This window comes from Bubalus kerabau, chromosome 5, assembly GCF_029407905.1.
Source record: "Bubalus kerabau isolate K-KA32 ecotype Philippines breed swamp buffalo chromosome 5, PCC_UOA_SB_1v2, whole genome shotgun sequence".
NCBI lineage: Eukaryota > Metazoa > Chordata > Mammalia > Artiodactyla > Bovidae > Bubalus > Bubalus kerabau.
Window position 1 is genome coordinate 56,660,412 of NC_073628.1, and position 24,040 is coordinate 56,684,451.

At 53.5% G+C, this 24,040-nt stretch overlaps 1 protein-coding gene across 1 annotated transcript in view; it reads left to right on the plus strand.

Moving 5' to 3' along the window:
* The window catches only part of NFASC (neurofascin), a 196,098-nt gene that overhangs the window by 130,425 nt on the left and 41,633 nt on the right, over nucleotides 1–24,040 (plus strand). The window contains exons 4-13 of the mRNA XM_055581727.1: nucleotides 1,705–1,810; nucleotides 3,656–3,852; nucleotides 4,311–4,433; nucleotides 6,423–6,593; nucleotides 17,076–17,187; nucleotides 17,609–17,793; nucleotides 19,359–19,490; nucleotides 22,610–22,753; nucleotides 23,458–23,569; nucleotides 23,869–24,035. Coding sequence (XP_055437702.1) covers nucleotides 1,705–1,810; nucleotides 3,656–3,852; nucleotides 4,311–4,433; nucleotides 6,423–6,593; nucleotides 17,076–17,187; nucleotides 17,609–17,793; nucleotides 19,359–19,490; nucleotides 22,610–22,753; nucleotides 23,458–23,569; nucleotides 23,869–24,035 — 1,449 coding nt within the window. The remainder of the gene's footprint in view (nucleotides 1–1,704; nucleotides 1,811–3,655; nucleotides 3,853–4,310; nucleotides 4,434–6,422; nucleotides 6,594–17,075; nucleotides 17,188–17,608; nucleotides 17,794–19,358; nucleotides 19,491–22,609; nucleotides 22,754–23,457; nucleotides 23,570–23,868; nucleotides 24,036–24,040) is intronic.

Sequence of the window (24,040 nt, forward strand, 5' to 3'; positions counted from 1 at the left end):
CAACGCATGTTCTCTTCTCTGCAGAGAAATTTTCACCAAACCCTTCTCCCCACGAAGAATAAACCCTCTAAACCCTTGCTGTTCACAGTGTGGCCCACAAACCGCAGGCACCAGCGTCAGCTGGCTGCTTGTCAGAAATGCAGGCGCTCAGACCCCCCAGACCCACTGAGTCAGAGCCTGAATGTTTACCAGACAACACCCCCCCCAGGTGATTCTCACACTGATTAAGGTGTGGAAGGCCCACACCCCAACACCCCTGTGCATGAGCACACGCACGTCTCAGGTGAGGCCGGGGGAAATCCGTGCCACCTGCTCCTTTGCCCTCCTTGTAAAAAGCACAGAAAGCAGTGGTGGGTTCTGCTTCATCTCCAGAGTTGTTCAGAAGCAGGATTTCCATAGAACAGTGCACTTGTGCCATGAGCAGATGACAATAATTCATCCTTCCTCCAGTTTTCCAAAGGATGGCAGAGGAAGGAAGGTGGGAAGAGGCTTTCAGGTGTGAAGGAGAAGAAGGCTCGGATCAGTGAGGCTGTGGACCTGACTGGCCCTTCTCGCGCCCTCCAGCCCCACCCTCGCGCCCTCCAGCCCCACCCTCGCGCCCTCCAGCCCCACCCTCGAGCCCTCCAGCCCCACCCTCGCACCCTCCAGCCTCACCCTCGCACCCTTGGCTAAGGAGCCTGCTTTCCTCGGGGGCATCTGGAGATGACGAGTGGCATCCTCAGACCCCAGCCTCTTTTGAGCAGCATTGCCAGTTCTGACTTGCAGATTTCCCTGGAAGTCACTTGGTCAGAAGCTGGTCATTTGCTCAGCTGTGCGGTCTGGTCCCCTGGGGGAGGCATCGCCTTCTCCGCAAAGGGTTTGTCCCCACCCCGCGTGGCTATCCCACAGAGCTCTGAGGCTGGGAGGAGAGAGCCACACTGGCCTCCCCTCCCCCTGAAGGCCAGGGCCTGAGGCTGCCTGGGTGACAGTCATGCTGATAACTGATAACCGTTGTCTTCTTTTCTCCCCTCACAATGCTAACCCATCGGGAACTAACAGCAAGCATTCAGAATGAGCGTAAGTCCCCTGGGCGCCTGTCTGCACTGTGCCTCTGGGAGGTGGCGGGCAGTAAGAAGGGACGGGAGGAGGCGGAGGACACTGGGCTGCCAGCGGCTTCTGGAAGGACTGCTGCCCCCGTCCTCCAGTGGCTGGCATGGCAGTGCCGTGAGGACCTCAGATCCTGGGGCTGGGAGCTGGAGCTGGCTCTTTGGCTGCAGACAAGCCCCTGGGAAGGCCTCTGGGGACTAAAGCGGCTTTCAGCCCTAGCCTCACCACAGTTTGCCAACTATTGATCCTACAGGGCTCAGAACCATCATGGCAACTAGGTTCTGGAAATTGAGCTGCTTTTGGTTCCTTTATTCATTCAATGACATTTATGAAGAACTGTTGTACGCTAGGCATTGTACTAAGCATGAGAATATATGAACAAGCAAACCAAAAGCCTGGCCTTCAGTTTCTCATAAAGACGAGAACGTAAAGGGCTTCTTCTTATGCTTAGTCCTTGACACACCATGCCCTTTCTTGCAACTCTGTTTAAGCAGTTGGGTCTCTAGCACGGGGCACTGCTCACCGCTGCTGGCCTGCTTGTCTGGGTGGCTCCTGAAGCTCTTAATTTCAGCCGTTCCCCAAGGGCAGGTCCCCTGACTGATCACTGTGCTCTTGCAGTGTCCCAGCCCCCGACCATCACCAAGCAGTCCGTGAAGGACCACATTGTAGATCCCCGTGACAACATCTTGATTGAGTGTGAAGCCAAGGGGAACCCTGCCCCCAGGTGAGTGCAAAGCAGGTGAATCCAAGCTGGGTGGAGGGAACAGGACCTGCCAAAAGGGCATCGAAGCCGTCCCCTTCCCCCTGAGCCTGATGATAGCTGAAGCAGCTGAGAAATCCATTCAGAAAATGTCCACTAGGAACCTACTAGGGAGAAGGTACAGTTTGGATAACTAGGAAATGTGGTTGATGAGAAATCTGGGGGCCAGGAAACTTCACTGGCTTCAGTTCACACCAAAAAGCCAAGACTAGATATGAAGTTTTCTGACTTTGACTATAACATTCTTCCCAATGCTTATGTTTCCAGCATCCACCCGATGCTTAGCTTACAGGAAGTTCCTCTTCGCGCCAACTTTAGTCTTCCATTCTGTGTTCATGTCTGCTTATTTATGTGTATATCAAGATCATATGGTGGGCTTCCCTAGTAGCTCAGATGGTAAAGCATCTGCCTGCAATGCAGGAGACCCGGGTTCAATCCCTGGGTCCGGAAGACTCCCCTGGAGAAGGAAATGGCAACCCACTCCAGTATTCTTGCCTGGAGAATTTCATGGACAGGGGAGCCTGGTGAGCTACAGTCCATGATGTTGCAAAGAGTCAGCACGACTGAGTGACTAACACACACACACACACACGAGATCATATGAGATATCAGCAAACACGAATTGCAAGCCGTTGTTCCTCACACCGTCTGTTCGTCCACGCCACCGCCCTTCAGGGAAGGACCCGTGCCCTCGTGGAGAGGAAGTGAAATGAGGCACAGAGATGTCAGGAACCTAACCCCAGGCCTCTGACACCCCAGACCAGGCATAACTTCTACCAGGTGATAAGCACTGGGGATGGGAATGCCCACCCTCTTCGAAGCAGCAGCCACAGGCTGGAGCTCCGGCAGCCTCATGGCGGCCTTGTACCCAGACGTGCCAGGCCTTCGTGTAGTGCGTGTCTGTTGCAGGAGCCATGAGGTGGGCAGGGCCTCGGGGTGGGCACCCTGCTTGTGCCTCCCTCCACGGGTGTGCCCGAGGCGGCTGGCCCAGAAGCAAGCAGGGCCTCGCTTGCCCGTGCAGAAGCACAAGTCTCTGGCAGGGCATCTTGACCTCGCTTCTCAGGGTTGATCTCTCTCCCACAGCCCTTTGCCAGGCAGTGCCTGAGATTCCGAGATGCTGCCGTCATCCTGCTTCTTTTAGGCTATGTCCTGGGCAGACACACGTCCGCCCCCAGAGAAACAGAGGATGTTCTAGTCTCTTCATGTAGGGCCCAGTTTTATTAAGGCTACTTTGTTTTTTAAAACTGCTCCTCCGGGGTTGTAATGTACAGCCGTTTTATAATCTACATCCTCTGAGCGGCGCACAGATAACCTGGGGCCATTTCACGTTGACCTTAGAGTCAGTTATCAAAATGACACAGGCGAAGAAGGGCCCATTCCCTGATGTGTTGGGACTGGTGGAATAGGAATTTGGATTTGGGTTGAGAATGGTTAGGGGTGGGAGTAGCTGCTCACTCTGGATTTTAAAAAACCAGAATCGCTACCTACTCTTTCAAAGAGCACAGTCCCCCTCGGCCGCTTGGTGTCTCTCACTTGCAGTCATGACTCCCGGCCTCGGTTGGGTGGCACGACTTCTGTCAGGGGTCTCCTCAGAGACTCCCCTGGGTGGGACCCAGGACCCAGCATTTCATCAGGGGTCTGAGCAGGTCCTGCTGCTCAGCCAGGGCTGGGACCCACTGGTCTGAAGGAATGGTTATGGCCCGAGTCCCACTCTAGGGCCCTGAGATTCTGGCTAGAGCTGGGAGCCCAGAGCCCATCCTCTACTCTTGGTTGCCCCTCACCCTAACCCCCACCCCGCATTGTCCACAGCTTCCACTGGACGCGCAATAGCAAGTTCTTTAACATCGCCAAGGACCCCCGGGTGTCGATGAGGAGGCGGTCTGGGACGCTGGTGATCGACTTCCGCAGTGGCGGGCGGCCAGAGGAGTACGAGGGGGAGTACCAGTGCTTTGCCCGCAACAAATTTGGCACGGCCCTGTCCAATCGGATTCGCCTGCAGGTGTCCAGTGAGTGCGTGGGCCAGGCCCAGGATGCCCGGCTGCTGGGTCGGTGGAGGGCAGGACGTAGAGGGTCATTCCAGAAGGGCCGCCCGCCCTTGGCCTGCAGCTACCTGGGGCATCTGTGTGCCCGACGTCTGAGCAGGGGTGCACCTCCCTCAACTCAAAAAATTTCCTTCTAAAGGAAGTTTCCAAACCGCTGTGGAGCAACCTCACTGACCCGTCCGGGGCAAGGGGCAGGGAAGGAGAAGAGCCTTCGAAGATGTGTGTTCATTCAGTCTGACGAAAAGGCTTCCCTACCTCTCCAGGCCACCCCTTGCTCAGACACACAGACCCTGTCCCTCTCGCGGGCCTTCTTTGTTCTCCCCCTTCCTCTTCTCTTTGCCCTCCTAGCTGCCACCTTCTAACCCAGCTCCTTGCCCAGCCCAGCCGTCACCCTCATCGAATCCTCCTTTGTTTCTCCCCAGAATCCCCCCTGTGGCCCAAGGAAAACCTCGACCCTGTCGTGGTTCAAGAAGGTGCCCCCTTGACGCTCCAGTGCAACCCCCCACCTGGGCTTCCATCCCCGGTCATCTTCTGGATGAGCAGCTGTAAGTCTCGAGGGCCTGGTGTTTTATTTCTGTTTTAATTTTTGGAGGGTGTTGAATGGGAAGGGGTCTTCCCAAGGCTAGACGACCTTGACTCGTGAGAACAGATATAAGGTGGCCATGCGACTGAGGACACGGGCTTTGCAGAGAGAGGTCGCTGGGGCTCACTGTTGAGCCTGCCTGCTCTTAGCTGTGTGATCTCAAGCAACTTGTTTAACATCTCTGGGCCGCAGTTTCCCCTTTTAAAAATCTAGGGCTGATAAATGTATTTATGTAATAGAATTATTGTAAGGATTCAAGGGACAATATATCCAAAGTGCTTATAACAGGGCCAGACATACAGTAAGTGTTCAGTAATATTTGTGGTGATGAATAAGAGCAAGAGAAAAAGAAATGGGTCAGAGGACGAACTGCCAATCGGCCAGTTGAAGGCAGGTTGAAACCAAGCCTCCTTCAGTCATTGGTTCGTCTGGATCTGCTCTGATTCAGTCTTCTCGTCGGACAGAAGAGGGATTTGGGAATGAAACTTTAGATAAAGGAGTGATGGGGAGACAGGGAGTTTGGAGCAGGGAGGACAGAGTACCTCATTCAGAGCTTGTCCTGACTCTGTTTTGGACAGAGGCTCTCTGAACTGTCCGCTGTTCCTTCCTGTGTTTTCAGTCAGGATAAAGGGAGGGGGCGTTATGAAGATGGATAGAAGGCTGCCATCTCTCTGAGCATCTCCCTGGCTTCCTCCCTCCCTCCCGTCCTGAATGGATGGCTTTGTGCTCAGTCGTTGTCCCCGCCTTGCCTCATCACAGTGCGGGTGTGTGGGGAAGGCAGCTGGCCGCAGGCCGCAGGGCTGGCCTCTGAGCCCCTCTCCACCCCACACCACGCCGGTGGTGTTCACGCTGCTTCCTGAGCACATCCCATGACCCTGCTCTTGCATTCTCTCCGCCACCTCCCTAGCGTGAACCACCATCGGCTTTTCCTTGGGTTACAGTAATCATCCATACCTGGCCTCCCTGGTCTTTCTAAAAATGATCCTTTCATTCATATGCCCTCCCCACCCCTGCTCCCGGTTCAGGCTGTGGGTTCTTACCTTTAGCACACACTGTTCCTGCTGCTTAGAAACCTCTTAGCTCCTTCCTCTTCTGCCTGGTAAATGTCACGGGACCTTCAAGCCTCAGCTCAAATCCCGGGATGGACTGGCTACTCCTCCTCTCAGCTTATCCCCTTGTCACAACATAGTAAAATTAATTAATTAAATAGAACTACTTTTCAAGAGAAAGAAAAAGAAATGGTGACTTGAGAAACAATCGTCAGGGATAAGGAGATACCTGTGAGTAAGTTGTCAGCCTTATATTTTTACAAACCTAACAGCCTAGAAACCTGGTCATTTGCGTTTACAGATACAGTGCTTGAAAAAAAACGTAGACAGTGTGGTCAGCATTCTCAGCCACTCCTATGATGTTCTTAATCTTAAAAAAAGCACACATTTTCATATTTAACATCTCTAAAATTGGAAAGTGTCCTAAAGTTGATGATAGGCATCATGGGTTGGTGTATATCTGACAGTTGGTGGTGCTTTTTTCTTTCTTGGGGATGAGTGGAGGTTTAAAAAATAAAACAGGTGAATGTGCCTCCCAGTTTGGGACCATCTGAAGGACTGTGCTTCCTCCCTCTGGCCTCGGAGCCAGTCAGATCTTTTGTGGCGTGAATAGGAAATAGAAAGTTGTGGTCACAGAGCGTGAACATGGTGGGCAGACAGGTCTGAATGGAAATCCCACTCCCCTTCACTGCTTTTGCAACCCGGCTCTTGTTAAATCCTCTGCTTTCTTAGCTCTAAAATGGGAATAATCCCTGCCTCCGGGTTGACAGTATTCAATCAAATACTGTGGAGCTCCTGGCCCCAGCCTGGCCCTCAGTAGGTATTCAATCACCAGAACTTGATGATTTTTATTGCTGTTATCATTACTGCTAACCTCCGCCTGTACCCCTGCTTCCTTATAGCCATGGAGCCCATCAGCCAAGACAAGCGTGTCTCGCAGGGCCATAACGGGGACCTGTATTTCTCTAATGTGATGCTGCAGGACATGCAGACAGACTACAGCTGCAATGCCCGCTTCCACTTCACCCACACCATCCAGCAGAAGAACCCATTCACCCTCAAAGTCCTGACCAGTAAGTGTGCGGGCCCCTGCCCGGGGCTGGGGGCCAGGGGCTGCGAACAGCAGCCCGCCGAGCCCAGACAGCCCTGGGCACCGGGATCTGGGACGTGCCTTGTCCCCACGGCTGACCTAGAAATTCTTCCAGCTCACGGTGCCTGAGTGAGTCTAGCTGCTCTTTAGCCGTATCTCTTGCTTCTGGAGCCTTGAGTTAAATTCGGTCCTGCTCCAAATCAGTGCTTCTCAAACTCTGGTGGAGTCAGAGTCAGCTGGCAAGCTCGGCGCCCTCCCCTACACCCAGTCCCTCGCCTGCCTGAGAGTCCTGGGCCTCTCTGGTCTGCTTAGTTCTCCGGGTGTCCTGGGGACACACCAGAATTTGAGAAGCACTGCTGTTAGTGGTCATTCAGCATCTCTCTCATGCAGTCAGCTTGATTATTTCTCGTCATGGTTTGGTTATCTTTGCTTCTAAAATAATAGCATGGAATATCTAAATTAGTAATACCGCAAAATAAATTGTGTTTGATTCTGTAATATTAATAAGTATATGCTGAACCATATGGAATTGCTGTGTTTGCAAGTTGCAGGTTTATCTTTTAGTTTTATCTGTTTTCACTTTTGTTCCCTGATTGTTTGGCTGGTACCAGAATGAATCAGCGTTTCCTGACGCATTTTAGCATTGATGACCCTTCACCAGGAGAGAGAGAAGCTCTCAGTCTAGAGAGTCACTTTTTGCCAGAGACCAGCCAGCCTGGAGCCTTGGCTACAAAGTCCCCAGCCTGCTCAGGACACTGGAAGTGGCTGTGTTGGTTTATACTGTGGTTTTGTCACTGACCTTCGGTATAAAAGCCCCCAAAGATGTTCATCTGTCTCAGGCAGTTGTGAATGTTGCTTTCAGCACCGTGGACAGAGGCAGTAGAGGAGGCTGTCAGGCAGAGGGGCCCATGTGGGGCTGGCCATTTCCACAGGTTAAAGGAAAGGGGCTGAGCCCCGGCTTCCCAGAGCGGACCCGTGGGTGATTGGTGCTATCTCCTGGGTGGGCGTGGGAGGCAAAGGAAGGCAGGGGTGAACTCGCCCCTCTCTCAGGACACGTGGGCCCTTCTCGCCTCACTGGCCCCTGCGTGATGGGAACCGCAGTGCTGCGGGCCAGCCTGGCCCCACCCTCCAACCGTCCCACGGGTGGAGATGGGCCCCCGAGGCAGCTTCCCTCCTGTGTGCCTTCTCCTGTTGTGGGTTTTTTCTCTTTTCCTTTCTCTTCACATTCTTCCCTTTTTTTTTCCTTCTTCTCTGTTTCACCTCCCCTTTCCTCTTTTCCCCACTCGTCTCTCTCTGAACCCCATTTTCTCCTCCCCTAATCTCCCCCTCTGACCTCTGTGGCTCCCCACGCCCTGCTCAGAGCTGCCCATACTCTGATAGCCAACAGGATGGCCAGCAACCAGGGACAAGCCTTGCTTGTTCCTAACAGGGTTGCCCAGCTTCAGTCCACTTGCTGCCTCTTCCCTGGTGTTTTTTATTCTGGATCCAGGCCCAGAGAGGACCCCTGAGAAGAAAATTGGGTTGTCTGAGTGCAGAAGGGACTGCCTGCCAGCTGGCTGAGCTGAGGAGGACAGTCTGGTCTGCCCAGGGGCCTCTGGAGCCAGGACAGGGCAGGCAGCCTTGGGCAGTGGTGGATGGGCAGGATGTCAAGGCAGCACCTCCCTGGACCTCCTTCATTGCCTCACCGGGGTCCCTCTCTCCCGACCCAGGCTCAGAGTCTGCCTGCCGTGCGGGGACTGCAGAGTCAGGTGGCCACTGCAGTCCTGGGCAGAAGCGGTCACTGGTACGTGGTGTAGAGGCAGGGAGACAGAGGTGGGGAAGAGCCTTCCTTTGTAGAATTAAGCAGTTGAAGATTTCAACAACCTTTAGAAGTTGGACTTTCCAGAAACATCCTTTTCTCTACCAGAGTTAGGTAAGGGATATTTGTTTCTGCTGCATTTCTGGGTCCCCTTCTCCACTGAAACTCTCGCCTCCAGTTGCTGAGAAATGCGCTGGGCGTTGGGGACAGAACCCTGTCGGCTTCCTGGAGTTCTCCCAGGGGCAGCTTTGGCTGGGAGCAAGTTCTGGGCATCTGTGCCAGCTCAGAACTGGGTTCCGTGGCTTAAAATAACTCAGCTGTGCTTTCTCTGCTTTCCTGCCTGGAAAGGACACAAGCGTTTTCTTGTACCTTCAGAACCAGGTCTGGGAGTGGGAGACAAATCAGACAAGTTGGGACAGCTTCAAAGACTGTTCTCACCAGGGGTTTCTTTCACAGTCTGCCCGCTGAGGAAGAAATAAATCTCATCACAGCCAATTTTTTATTATCTGCATTAAAGGAAGGAGAGAAAGGATCTGATACAGAACACTGGGCAATATAAAATTATTTTAAAATCTTGCCTTGGGAGGTAGTCAAAGACAGTGAAGTGGGAATAACAAAGAGATGCCTGTCCCACTTTGGTCCCAGGTGCCCCCCGGGGACAGGAGGCAGCCATGGGGAAGGAGCAAGGCTGCCCTTGAGTCAGGCGGAGAACTAACCCCGCTTCCTTGGACATCTGTTGTCTAAGCGGCCTTCTTAGAGGCGTCAGGAAGTCTCCCTGAGTTTCTCGGGTGTGCTGCAGAGCCCGCAAAGCGTGAGGTCAGTTCTGAGCGTGGGCCCTTCCGTTGCAGCTGGTGGTACAGGAGCGTGGGGCACCCCCGGCCTCCAAGGCCCAGCTGCCGCCCCTCCCGCCCCACGCTGCCCGGCCTCTTCATGCCAATGAGGGTCGGGTTCCACCTTTACCTCCAGATAAACCCAAGCCACCTTCCCACACACAGGCAAGGTCTTTTACAACCAACACACCCCTGTTTAAAGGATGGTTCTGAATAACGAAACCCCTCCTAGTGGCCGTTAAGCAGCTCTGGGGTGCAGAGCAATGCCGGTGCCCCTGTTGCCTCCCCGCCATGAGTTATAACAGGATTTGATCCATCTTCCAAGATGCAAATGCTCTGGCAGCCTCTCCTCCCTCAGGCTGCTGGGCTGGGTCCAGGCTTCTCAGGGCGTCTGCTTGGCTTCCAGTCGGCGCTCCCATCCCGACCCTCTGTTGGTGCTGTCAAAACTTGAACCGGTAGCTGGAAGGGGACGCTGGTAGGAGAATGAAAAGCTCCTTAAGGATGTTGGCATGATCATATGCCCCATTCCAAAATGTCTTTCTCACTGAGGATTCAGTGCCCAAAGGTTTTCATTACCCAACATCAGAGCCCTCTGGTCTCTTGTTCCATAAGGGATGGCTTCATCGTAAGCTAGTCCAGAGAGCTTTGAACCTCTATCTTGTAAGCAGGCCTTTCCCTGTTCTACGTGTAGAACTCACAGCTCACGCACTCTGTCCTGTCCCCGGCTCCCTTTCTGAGCCTAAACTCCGAAGCTCAGCCTAGCTGTCCCCCTCTCCTGGAATCACTCCTCGCCTCCGCAGAAGGACCGTTTCTGCCAACAGACTTAATCTGGACACCAGGATAGTGCCCATCTGGGGAGTTCTTGTTGCTGGTCAGCGCGTGATTGCTGGGCACTACCAAGGGTCCTCCTGTCCCATTCTGTTGAGGATCTGTCTCTCTCTTCTCCCCTCATTTACCTCCCACCCCTTGCAAGTTGGCTTCTGCTCTGGCGGGGCTTTGCTCTTGCCCCAGGACTCACTAACATTCCTTTCTCTTTAGCGACCCCAGAAGCTGGCCTGACCCAGAGTCCTGGGAACAGAGGATTTTGGTGGAAAAGAGTTGTTCAAATTGCTACAGGATACCACTAATTCATATCTCATTTGTTTGAAATTATAGTATGACCAAGCAATTAAAGGTCATGCCTAATTTCTTTATTAAAAAAGAAACTTACTGTTGCCTTCTTTTGCAGGATTTAACCTTTTCTTCCCTTCTGGGAGCTGTTTTGTGTTGCTTGTTCTTCACCAAGCGTATTTCCTTTCCGAATATGCTGTGTGTTTCCTTTGCGAAAGACCCCTGGTCTCCCTGGTTGTTTTGTGGCTTTGCATTTCTGTTGTTCTCCCCCGTTTATGCCTCCTTGACCTCTCCGTGGCCCCTGTTTGCTCACCCTCTTTTGTTTATTGCAGACCACCCCTATAATGACTCGTCCTTAAGAAACCACCCTGACATGTACAGTGGTGAGTCGCAGTGGTAACCTTGGGAGTAACCTTGCCTGTCCTAACCCCAGTTTGCCTAACTCGACTGACACCATGTCATTAACTTGTGCCAGCTGCCAAGCCTTACAGTTGGCCAGGTCAGGGTACCAAGCTGACTCCTCCAGAACTGGGAGGAAGGTGGCCAGTGTGGAAGGTGGAGGTGCTTAGGTGATGGTGTGGTCTCCTCAGAGATGCCAGCCTCCAGTTGTGAATTCTGGACAAGTTTGACCTACCTGGTCAAACCAGGGTAGGACTTCAAAACAGCTTCTCAGAGGTTCAGTAGAAACTTAGCAATCAGTGGTGGGTGGACAGAGAATATCTGAAAATAAGGGACTTCCCACAGTCAGGAGGAAACAGGAAGTCTCGTTTCCATCAGTGGCTTAAAGAGCACAGAAAACTTTGTAGTGTTTGATTAGCCGGGTTTAAGTGTCTAGATGTGAATTGCCTGCATCGTGCTCTAGCCTTAGTCACTGGGGATACATTTCACAGGTCTTACATCTCTTTAAAATTCACCTGGGAAATAGGAAGACGAGTCTTGCTCTGAGTTTTCTTTCAAGGTAAGTATAAATGAAGTTGGACCATCCATTGCGGTCTACACCTGATTCTCTTCCCTCCTCTGGAAGTGCACTCAGATCCAATCCCACCCCCTCCACCACACATTTGCAAGTCATGGAACAATTTCCATGAGGCATATTTCTAACTCATCACACAACTGGTTGCTCAAGCTGATTAGTAGAGTAATTGGCTGTTTCCACACCTGAGCTACCCCCCAAGCATGGCTCAAGGATGTCTCGTTTTCCTTGAGCAGCCAGAGAAATCGTCATTTGCTGGCTCTGGAGATGCAGCTGCTCCCAGCATCAGTTATGGCTCAGAGCTAAGGCTGCAGGTCCCCGGGGGGGTCACTGTGGGCTCAGAAAGATAGGAAGTGTCTGTGCGATGATGTGTTAATATAAACTGATGGATGTCTGGAGTGGAGGAAGGGAAGGGGGAGTGAGAGCCAGGGAGACAGGCAAAGGCTTTAACTTGGCATTAAGCAGCCAGAGCCATGCTGAGATCCTGCCAAGGAGATTTACTGCCCGAGAATGCAGGGGACCTTTGTTGGATCCTGGACATTGCTTTCAAAATAATGGGGCCAACCACCATTATGTCCAGAGCCTCAGAGCACTGGTGAGAAATGTGCCTTTTTCTAAATTAGATTCTGGGTAATCTGTCATGGAAGTAGTCTTTAGGTTGGAGTCTATAGAAGCCAGTAAGTCTCGTAGAGGCCATCTGGTCCAAGCTTCTTGCTGTATATAAGATAAACCATCGAGGCAGACGTGTAGAGTTGTTCTATCAGTGATAAGTTTGAGTGATTCTAGCCATTTAATAAACCAGTGTGTGACCGGTGGTGGATAGTATTGTGAGTAAGCAGGAGTTAGAAGAATCATCCAAGACTAGAAAACTAAAAGCTTACGGGAGCTCACAGGAAGATTAGCCTCATCTCCTCAATCCAAGGTAGATGGGGCTGACCAAGTATGACCCGGGCTAGAAAGGGTATAAAGTTCAAAGTGAAGCACGTGCTGAACCAAGGACAACTAGCTCAGATGCTTCTAGAAGAAAACAGAAGGTGAAAAGGAAGGAGAGAAGATACAGTCCTTCCCTGAGTTCCTGGACCGAGAGGCACAGTGTGATGAATAATGCCCAGTACCCCTCTGGGCTTAGCTTTGAATATGCCCCTTTTGTAACAGCAGGGCCAGCCCATAATCACACTTTTCCTAGAGTGGTTTGGTATCCTGTGAGTGTATGCCAGGTGTCCCCTGACATGCTAAGTAGCAGGCGGAAGCTGGTCTGACATGGTAACTTGCCACTTAGAATTCATCCTGGTAAGGAGACAGGCAGAGCGTGCCCTCTGAGGCAGTCTGCCTGGAATGAAACTCAGGCTCTAAGACATGCCATCAAGCGACCTTGGACAAGTCATTTAGTCTGTTGGAACTTTAATCTCCTTTTCTGCAGAATGAGTATATTACCTGCTCCAAAAGATTGTTGTGAAGATTAAATAGGATAATGTGCATATGTCCCTAGTGAGATGTGAAACACATTCATGATTAATAAATGTTACCATTGTTGGTATTAAAGAGGATGGTTTAGTGTTGACTGGATCAAGCACGGTTGTTCTTTGCTCCTGAAATTAAGAGGGAGGTGGAGGAATTGAAGAGAAGCTTAGGGGAGAGAGACAGGCACAATCACAGGAAGAAAGTACTATGGAGGGAGAAACTGTAGGGCAGACTAGAAAAATGAAAGCTTTTCTGATTCTCGGCTATGCTGAGAGCAGAGTAAGAACAAAGCTCCAGCTACTGCATGAGGGGCTGGGGATAGATTTATGGAAGAGATTTCTTGGCAGTAGAAGATATTAAATGTTACTAGCAAAGAGTTTTGCTCATCTTCTGGGGTTGCTTGGTCAGCCATTTCTAGAGCCAGAGAGGTGGTGAGATGCCAGGAATCCAGCCCCGTGAGTTCTCAGTTCCGAGAACTGGAAGCAGCAAAGGTAGGTCCAGCAACCCTAAAAGCTGTGTGTGGCAGAGGTTTTCAGACACGTCTGATTCATTGAACTCTCTTCTGCTAACACGCAGCACTCGATAGAGGCAGGCAACTCGGGTTTCCCTTAGTCTTGCCGTGTCCTCTTGCAGGAGGCAAGTTTGTGCTGAGGCAGCTTTCATTGATTCTGTAAAGCCAAGGTGGTTGAGGCAGAGGCATCTCCTGATGTGCCCCTGCTGACCAGATTCCCTGGAAATCCATGAGCCCACTCTTGCACCAGAGCAAGAGCAGCAGAGGGTGGCCGCCCATGACCTCGAGGTCAGATGAGCCCATGTGGGAAGCTGTGAGTCTTCAGAGATGTGAGCGTTAGCAGCTGGATTCTGAGTTTGTTCAGATATCAGGTCTGACTCCAGCCTTGATGATTTATGAGAATAAGAGAAGCACTATCACACTGGAGAGGCTGGATCCCCACCTCTGAGACAGATCCTGTAAAACACTCTGTCATCTTCCAACACACACAGCTCATAGAATAATCACCTTTGTCTCTAGCACTCTTCCTGGGTCTGTGTCTCCCAGGAAAGAAATGAGCTACCCTCCCTTGGGAGCAGTGGCTCCCAAAGGAACCAGGTGGATTATCCTTCTTAAACTTTCCTGTAAATCCATTTCATGTAAGAGGACATTTCTTCACAGCCTCCCCTTGGAGTCCAGCCTTTTCATCCCTTAACAATCCCATGTGTCACCCTGACTCCTCTTTAAGCTTTCCATGGCCTTAACAATCCAGTTGAGATGTCTTTGGGGCCTCTTAATTTCCAGCCCAGCTTCTGTTTTTCCAGTTTGGGAGAGAAGGATCTCCCTAACTTTATTGAATAGACATCCAGGAGAGAAGGACTCTCAGCTGAGATGGCAAGAACCAGTATTTGAGGGAAACATTGTGGAATAGTTTCACCAGAGAAGCTCATTAAAACAAAAATATCTTTCTCTTTTATCTCTTTTGCCCTTGAATTTTGGTATTCTTTGGTGTGAGTAAGAAAGATCTTCCCAAAACTGACTGTCAGTCGTAGGAACAAGTAGGGTGTCAGTCTTTAAAGAGAGGGGCAGTGTAGAATAGATGGTGCAACTCAAGCTTTGGCACCAGTGGTCCAGAAGCCAAACATAACTGGCTTGTGACTTTGCCAAGTCTGTGGACTCTGCTGAGCCTCTGTTTCCTCTCGGGAAAATGAGAGGCATACCCCCAGGTTTGCTGTGGTTTTCAAACGTGACCGTGGTGGTAGAGACGGAGCCGAGCCCAGTACTTGGCCTGCAGTGAGCGGCCAAGTGGCAGCCCTGACTGTGACCTCTGCCTTTAAGATGCTCTTCCCTGTATTTCTAAACTTTGGCCTGGTTGCAGTGGCTTCTCCTCCTTTAGGGCGACTCGGGTTGCTAGCCCGCATCCTGTGAATGAGGGATGCTGTGGCCTTTGTATAGGCCCAGCTGCAGTGTGTCCAGGCAGCCACAGGGGGCCGCTGTGCTCACTTCCCCTCTCCCATACTTGATGCTTTGCTGGTCGTGTGTGCTTACAGGGCTGCATGCTAAGGTGTGAATTAAACGTCCACAGGGACACACATTGGTTGCCGCAGGTTTGGGTCCCACGTGGAAGAAATAAGCTGACTGAACTTCCATGTAACCCCCCAGTTCCCAGCTCTCAACAGATTCACCAAACTGGCACCAGAGCCTCCTGCCTTCAGATCTCCTTCTCCTCCCGGTGCCCCTGACCTTGTGTTGTCTGACCATTTGGGTAACTCCAGGTTGATGGGTGGGAGGAAGCTGCTGCCTTGGCATCAGGCTTCTTTGGTACTGAGAGCTGGATGTGCTTAGAGTTACAGATGGTAACCAATTAACCACATAATGGATTAACCCCTTCAGTAGCCAGCGTTGTATGCGTGTGTGCTGGTGGGGCAGGTGAGGACATCTGCATAGAGCGACGACACGGGGTAAACTGTTGCCTTCTCTTTTCTTCTTTCCTCCTCTTGAATTTATTCCTTCCACACTCATTTACCGAGCACTTGCTACATGCCCTGCAGTGTGCCAGCAGACTAATTACCTCCATGCACATTTCATCATTCCTTCCCCTTGATAAAAGGATAAAATACACGCCAGTTCTGTGACACACCCTCCTCTGATGGCTGATAGAAGCTGGGTGCCCGCAGGACAGGAGCCCCCCTGTGCCAGCCAGACCCCAGCTAGCCCCCAAGCCCAGCAGGGGCACTGAGACAGGGTCCCCGCCACTCTGTCCTCATTCCGCCAGCACCCAGTAACAGTACCTGCCCCACCCCGCCTGGACGCACGCCCGCTCTCACTCCAGGCACCCAGTAACAGTACCTGCATGCCAGGCACCCAGTAACAGTACCTGCCCCGCCTGGAAGCACACCTGCTCTCACTCTAGGCACCCAGTAACAGTACCTACCCCTCCTGGAAGCACGCCTGCTCTCACTCCAGGCACCCAGTAACAGTACCTGCACGCCAGGCACCCTGTAACAGTACCTGCCCCGCCTGGAAGCACGCCCGCTCTCACTCCGGGCACCCAGTAACAGTACCTGCCCTGCCTGGAAGCACGCCCGCTCTCACTCCAGGCACCCAGTAACAGTACCTGCACGCCAGGCACCCAGTAACAGTACCTGCCCCGCCTGGAAGCACGCCCGCTCTCACTCCAGGCACGTCTGAGGGCTCCCAGCCCCTGGCAGCCCCACCTACCCTCTAGCTGAGTCAGAGACCCATTAAACCTGTGAGTAGGCCCAGCTTGTATTTATATTTTTAACTCTTCTTGTTGACAGTCACACACCTTTTGAGCAAAGGTGACCCCTCCAGTTTGCCCTTGCTCTGGGGTTCCTGGTTACAGAATCCTTGTTCTTCCTCGTCCCATCTCATTCATTTCCGTAAAACCGTGCAGAGAGCTCTAAGGGAGAGGTGAGGCTCAGGTAAGGTGGGGTCCACTGCGCTGGGGTGTCCCCAGACTTGCATGACACCCTCCACAGGGAAAGAGCCACCCTGAGCGTGTCGCCTCTGTGAGCCCCTGTCCTTGGAAAGCTGTGTGTGTGTCACTGATTGCAGGCCCCAGGGCTGCTCCAGCCTGCTTGAGTGGTGGAGGGGCTCCTCCATCTTGGCTGCACTTGCTTCTCACCCCTCCCTCAGTCTCTCACATCCAATTAACACCCTCCTCCCTGCTGTGCCAAAGTCATTAGTGAAGCAGCAGATTGGTTTTTAGCCCCACAGTGATTTCCTGTCATCCCTGTGCATTAATTCTCCCCCGTCTTTGCTAAGCCATTAATAATACTCCTTGCATCTCTGACTGTTCATCTGAGTCTTTGTGGCTTCATCCCAGCTCCTTGTTTCTGGGGTCCCAAAGAGCCGGTTGTCTGTCCTGTGGCCCCAAGCTGAGACGGCCTCCCTGGGGCCACCGTGCTGGCCTCTGGATCCCAGCACAGGATGTGCAGAGAGTGGACTGTCCTGCTCAGGCAACCCTTGCCCCTTCCAGGGCCGGAGAGGCTGACGAACTGGGGGGACGCTGGGCTCCTCTTGGCAGAGCCTTTCAGAGCTTACAGCTGCTCACACACACGTGCCAGTGGGGCCGAGGAGCCCTGCGCTTCCTAACACACCTCTCTTAATGATGCCCCGGCCCCTGGGGTGGTTTCAGCGGTGCGGCAGGGGGTGGGGGTCTGCGGCTAAGGGCATCATCAGGAGGGCACGACGACCTTTCTCTCTAGTCCAACAGCTTGGCCCAGCTGGGACAGCCCTCTGGGCAGTAAGCTCACAGAGCTTGTTCCATCCTGTTTCAGCCCGAGGAGTTGCAGAGAGAACACCCAGCTTCATGTATCCCCAGGGCACTGCGAGCAGTCAGATGGTGCTGCGTGGCATGGACCTCCTACTGGAGTGCATCGCTTCCGGGGTGTATGTACGGTTTGCACCCTGACTTCTCCCCACCCCCCAGGAGGATGGGTTGGGGGATTGTGCATGCTCTGTTGCTGCAACATTTTGCAGGGGGTGGGGTGGAAGAGAGAAGCAGACAGCTCCTAATGAGGACACTGCCAGTCATGGTCATCCCATTCCGGCCGCCTTTCTTTCTCAGATAATGAGGAGAGGAGGTAGCTGGGCCTCCTGTATCCTAAGATCCCTTTGTGATCTTAGCTGAGTCTTTTGTGCACCCTGTGGCTGAGCATCCCCTTTGCACAGGAGGGATCAGCCCTCGAAGGACACGCGTCCTCCTGAGCCCAAGGACACCATAAGGACACCCGGGTGTCCTGGGCTCCACACAGGCGTGGCAGAGCCACATGTGGTGGTAAGTCCCTGTTTCTGGCTTGGTCTCTCTTAGCCCCACACCAGACATTGCATGGTACAAGAAAGGTGGGGACCTGCCATCCGACAAGGCCAAGTTTGAGAACTTCAACAAGGCCCTGCGCATCACCAATGTGTCCGAGGAAGACTCTGGGGAGTATTTCTGCCTGGCCTCCAACAAGATGGGCAGTATCCGGCACACGATCTCGGTGAGAGTGAAGGGTACGTTGTGCGCAATTCTCATTACGACGGCCTTGCCAGCCCTCACCTCCGCGGCCACCCCTCCCTCTCGGGGTGGTTGCGTGAGTGGGGAAAACACCAGCACGCTGATGAGTGGGAATAGCGACCTGCAGGAGTGGCGTCCCCCCCCGGATGCGTGTGTGCGTGTGTAAGGGCAGGGAGGAAGGGGAGTGTCACGGGCAGAGATCCCCCACCGTCGCACTCCTCCCCTGGACGCCTAGGGCTCTCTCCGCAGACGCACTCTCTTCTGTGGCCCGTTTGGATGACCTGGAACCTGTCTTTCGTTTCTCATTCCTGTTTGTGGCGTGTTGTCTTAGCCCTGTGCTGTCTGTGTACTTGAACGTGGTTCTTTTTAAAAATGGGGAGGGAAAAAATAAATTAATTAATTAAAATGGGGAGGGATCATGGCCTGAATTATTTTTTTAGGAAATCGCTTCCCTCCCCTAAAAATACCTGAGCTGTTGTCAGCAATGGAGCACGTGTCTTTGTGGGTCCCAGCCATGGGGCTGGGAGCTCCACCAATCACTTCTCAGTCTGAATGGCGGGGCTGAGTGGATGATCAGGGTGATGAGGTTAAATACCACAGAGCAAGAACTTTCTTAGCACATGCTCATTGACCTGTGACCTTGGTTTCAGCACCACACTCAGAATAGGGGTACTTAACATTTATTGGGGTTTCAAGATCTTTGAACTCTGATCTGAAGGACCCTCTTCTCAGAAAAATCCACATATTCACAAAATTTCCAAACAGCTGGAAGGAGTGGCCAGCTAAATGCTTCTGCTAACCAAAGGTCAATGGTAAAAGAATGAGCAGCACGCCTCTCCTAAGTGGTCTGATCTTGCAGCAATAGCAGTGGAAATCCAGCGGGGCCAGCCCCTGCTACTTGACTGTCCTCCCTGGCTTGAGCCCTTGGGTGCACATCAGGAGGGCCTGCTGCTGCTGCTGCTGCTAAGTCACTTCAATCGTGTCCAACTCTGTGCGACCCCGTAGACGGCAGCCCAACAGGCTCCCCCGTCCCTGGGATTCTCCAGGCAAGAACACTGGAGTGGGGTGCCATTTCCTTCTCCAGTGCGTGAAAGTGAAAAGTGAAAGGGAAGTCGCTCAGTCATGTCCGACTCTTAGCGACCCCATGGACTATAGCCTACCAGGCTCCTCCGTCCATGGGATTTCCCAGGCAAGACTACTGGAGTAGGGTGCCATTGCCTTCTCTGAGTAGCTCTCAAATCATTGGCCACCTGGGCTTCCCCCGGGGATTCTGACTTACTAGGTTGACGATGGGCCCTGGCATTCGTGTTTCTTAAAAGCTCTTCAGGAGGCCCCAGTTTAGAACTCTTGTTCTGAGAACTTGAAATAAACCAGTCCACATCTGTAATGCCAAGTCGACCAAAGGTCGGGACCGTCATCCCATCAGGAGGAGCCCTGGGCAGGTGTGGGGGGATGGGGCCGGCACTCGGGGGCTCCTGCCTTCCGAGAGGGAGCCCACTTGGTTTCCTCTGCCTGCTTGTATCATTTGACACCCCTGCCTGTGCCTGTCCTTGTCTTCCAGCTGCTCCCTACTGGCTGGATGAACCCAAGAACCTCATCCTGGCTCCTGGCGAGGATGGGAGACTGGTGTGTCGAGCCAATGGGAACCCCAAGCCCACGGTCCAGTGGATGGTGAACGGGGAACCTTTGCAATGTGAGTAACTGCTGCTGTCCTGCCTGTCTGTGCTCTCCCTCCTGGGAGCATCCAGCTCCCCACCCCTGTGGACCAGCTCTGTGCCATCAGAAGTGAGGGAGCTACCCATCCTTTTGAACCTTTCAAGAGGGAGGAAATCCAGCCTCCTTTGTGTGAGACAGAACAGGAGGCCCGTGCCCGTGTTTAAGGGATTTCTGCTCCCTAGGGTTTTTTCATAAATTTCTGCTTTCTGCCCCTAATAACTGCAAAGCTCAGTTTGAGAGCTGGGGACCTCAGCTGTGTCCTTGAGATCATGGGCTCTGGTTCATGGGGCTCAGGAGGTAGAGGAGACCTTGGTAGCTCATCACCATTGCCCCCTACCAAACCCCTCCCTGTGCTGAGGGTATAATAAGAGGCAGGGTTGTGCGACAACATGGAATATACGGTCGGAAATGAGGGGAAGCCCCTCTGAGAGCAGAGCTGCCCAGTGCAGTTACTGAGTGCACGTTAGCGTCCAGGAAGATTTAGTCCCTCCCAGATGCAGGGGTGTGTGGCTCCAGGCTCCCTCCAGCCAGAGGCCATGGTCAAAGTTTCACATCTGAATTCACTCTAGTTGCATTTGCTTTTTTATTAAAAAATAACTTTATTTATTTGTTTTTGGCTGCACTGAGTCTTCATTGCTGTGCAGGCTTTTCTCTAGCTATGGTGAGCGGGGGCCCCCTCCCTGGCTGTGGTGAGCAGGCCCCTCCCTGGCTGTGGTGAGCAGGCCCCTCCCTGGCTGTGGTGAGCAGGCCCCTCCCTGGCTGTGGTGAGCGGGGGCCCCTCCCTGGCTGTGGTGAGCAGGCCCCTCCCTGGCTGTGGTGAGCAGGCCCCTCCCTGGCTGTGGTGAGCGGGGGCCCCTCCCTGGCTGTGGTGAGCGGGGGCCCCTCCCTGGCTGTGGTGAGCAGGCCCCTCCCTGGCTGTGGTGAGCAGGCCCCTCCCTGGCTGTGGTGAGTGGGGGCTGCTCTCCAGCTGCGTGTGCGGGCTTCTCCCTGCAGTGGCCTCTCTCCTCGCGGAGCTCAGGCTCTGGGCACAGGCTCAGTACTTGCAGCCCCCAGGCTCCAGGGCGCAGGCTCAGTAGTTTGCCACTCGGGCTTAGGTGCTCCATGGCATGTGGGATCTTCCTGGGCCAGAGAGCGAACCTGTGTCTTCTGCATTGGCAGGTGGATTCTTTACCACTCTCAACTACCAGGGAAGCCCTGCTTTACATGTTAAAAGTCCTGTCCTTACTTTCTCTGAAGGGTCAGAGCAAATGCAAACTGTATTATCAACCAGATGGGACAGAAAATAGATGGCAAGAACTCAGATCCTAACTCGTGAGCAACCGCTAATAAAAGCAGGTGGAGAGGAGGGAGACAGGCAGAGGAGACGGCGTGAATGCACCTTTCTAGACATTTATTGTGTGCTGGGCGCTGAGCATCCCTCTTACCTCGTTAACCTCAGACACTGAAGATGAGGAAATGAAGTGCGACCTTTGCAGCAACTGCCCCGAGGTCACACGCCCCGGGACTGAGGGAGCTGGAGCTGCTGTGATGCCTCAACCTGCCCTGTTTGGTGCTGAGCCTCTAGTTACCCCGGGAAATAGCCTCCCCCTGCATACAAGCCACTTACTGACTTGGCCTGTCCTCTGCCCTTCTCCCTGTCCTGATGGCACTTCGGGGATAAGGCAGACAAAGGCTCTAAACTCCACAGCACCATTAAAGAAATGCAGAGCCTGGGATTTGCAGCTGAACCCTGGCCCTGGCGAGGTCCCCCATCATTCAAAGGAGTGACTGGGAGAAACGCTGGTCGCCTCGCCAGGTGAGGAGACGTAAAGTTGCTGGCGTTGCTTCCTTTGTGCCTTTTTGCTGAGACGCCGGAAGAAGGATAAGAATGCTGACCTTGGCTTTGTTCACCGGCTGATTCCACATCCAGGCTCAGACCTGCTATCTATGCGGTGGCGCCCGTGGGGCCGGGCCCTGGGTCCCCCTCTGCCGACTCCTGTGGAAGGTCTGAGTGATCCTGGGTGAGGTCATAGATCACACAAGCCAAGTCATCTGGCCCAGGCCCAAAACCTTACAGAGGAAAGGCACCTCGTAATGGTGAAAGATGAGGAAAGTGTGGATTCTTTACATTTCTGAAAAACTTGTATTTGTATGGCTTGTTATTTCATTCTTGCTCTCTTACCCTACCCTTCCTCAGAGTAGGGGAAGATGAAAGAAATGCTTCCCTACTTGACAGGTGAAGGAAGTGAGGCCCGGAGGAGCTACTGATTTGCCCTGACTCTTAGAGTGATTTGGGCTTCCCAGGGAGTGCTGGTGGTAAAGAACCACACCCCGCCGAGCTCAGGAGACATAAGAGATGCAGGTTTGATCCCTGGGTCGGGAAGATCCCCTGGCAGAGGGCGTGGCACCTACTCCAGTATTCTTGCCTGGAGAATCCCGTGGACAGAGGAGCCTGGCAGGCTATAGGGATGCAAAGAGCCGGACGTGCCTGAAGCGACTCCCCAGCCTCCGCTCTCTGCATCCGCAGCTAGTGGGGCCAGGAGAACTGTGGCAGGGGTGTCCTCTCAGTGCACGCGTGTCTTGGGAAGGTCAGGTCACTTTGGCAAATGCAGGGACTCATCAACTTGCAGCAGGCGTGCGCCTCCAGGTTTAACTTTGTGGACGTCTGCAGAGTGCTCTGCCCAGAGGATGGGAAGCGGGTAGGCCCCACCTAGTTGTTTATTGCTTTATGCTTTTCAAAACACTTTTGAGTATATGCACATTGGGTTAAAATGATAACAGCAACCAGTCAGCCCTCCAACCACATGTGCTCAGCCCTCTTCTAATGACATGCATAGACTCTCCAGTCATCCTCATAGAAATGCCATGGGGTGGTAAGTTATCCCCAGACAAGGAGCCTGAAGTGTTTAGAGCCAATAGGGCCGGTGGGTAATGTGGTTAGAATTCAAACCACAGCTGCCCGGCTGCCATGTAGCTTTGACCGGGATTCCTATTCCCATTGGACGGATTGAGAAATAAACTCTGGTAGGCTCAGTCCTACCAGGGAGCCCTGGCCCGAGTCCCACACGCCCTCTGCCCGCCCTCCCCGTCTTACGAGGAGCACCTTCCTGTCTGTAGCGGCACCGCCCAACCCCAACCGTGAGGTGGCCGGGGACACCATCATCTTCCGTGACACGCAGATCAGCAGCCGGGCCGTGTACCAGTGCAACACCTCCAACGAGCACGGCTACCTGCTGGCCAACGCCTTCGTCAGCGTGCTGGGTGAGTGCGCCCCTCTCCCCCTGCCTGCCGGGGAACCTCCCGGACCCTGCTCGGAGCGTGGGCTCCCTCTCTGCTTGAGAGATCGGTCAGGCTGCAGGGAGAAGGGCAGCAGAGTGGGTAAGTGTGGAGACCCAGGATGAAATGAAGAGGGGTGATGGAGGACTTAAAATCTGCAGAGCTGGGTGTGCAGATGGTTCATTCCACTCAGAGGACGGATGGAGAGCTGAGACGCTAGTCTCAGTCTCCTTCCTCCCCTGACAAGAGGAGGGACCGTCTCACTTTCTTGGTGTGTCCATGTTGAGTCTCCCCTGGGCCTCAGGGTAGGAACTACCCTGAGTGTGTTTGTGGCCCTCCTGGAGTGGGCAGAGGGCAGGTGCCACTAGGAGAAGCCTTGGAGGTGTGGAGGGGCGGATGCAGAAGCAGCTGGAAGGCTGGGGGCGTCCTCTGCAAAAGTGGGACTGGATGTAGACTAGGTGCAGATGGGTAAGCTTCCTCCTGCCTCACCTAAGCCGGACGGAGGTTGATGGGGGAGGTCACGCTGGTATTTAGAAAGCTGCCCCAAGGAGAAGGTACATAGAGATAAGACTGATCCCCAAGGAGGGGGAGGAAGGCAGACCCCCGCCCAAGGTCAGGGTTAGGTCTCTGGGGTCGCAGAGGAAGGCAGACCCCCGCCCAAGGTCAGGGTTAGGTCTCTGGGGTTGCAGACGTGCCGCCTCGGATGCTGTCGCCCCGGAACCAGCTCATCAGGGTGATCCTGTACAACCGGACCCGGCTGGACTGCCCGTTCTTTGGGTCTCCCATCCCCACGCTCCGATGGTAAGTTCCAAGAGACCAGGCTTCCCCTACAGGGGCATCTGTAGGGGCATCTGTCTCACCTCTCTCATCGCATTCGGCCCACGAGAGGGGTTCAGCAAGTCCTGGGAGCCGCAGAGGGTGGAGGCTGAGACGAAGCTGGCAGAGCATCTGGGTCAGGGCTCTTATTGTGCAAGGAAGGAAACTGAGGCCAGAGGCTTGCCAAGGCCAGCCATGGGTGGGGGCAGACGCACGGCCTGGGGTCCCTTCGCCCGGGCTGGTCCTTTCCCAGCATGCTGTGTGTCCTGCTGCTCTGTTGTGAGGTTTAAGAATGGACAAGGAAGCAACCTGGATGGTGGCAACTACCACGTCTATGAGAACGGCAGTCTGGAGATCAAGATGATCCGGAAAGAGGACCAGGGCATCTACACCTGTGTTGCCACCAACATCCTGGGCAAAGCAGAGAACCAGGTCCGCCTCGAGGTCAAAGGTAAA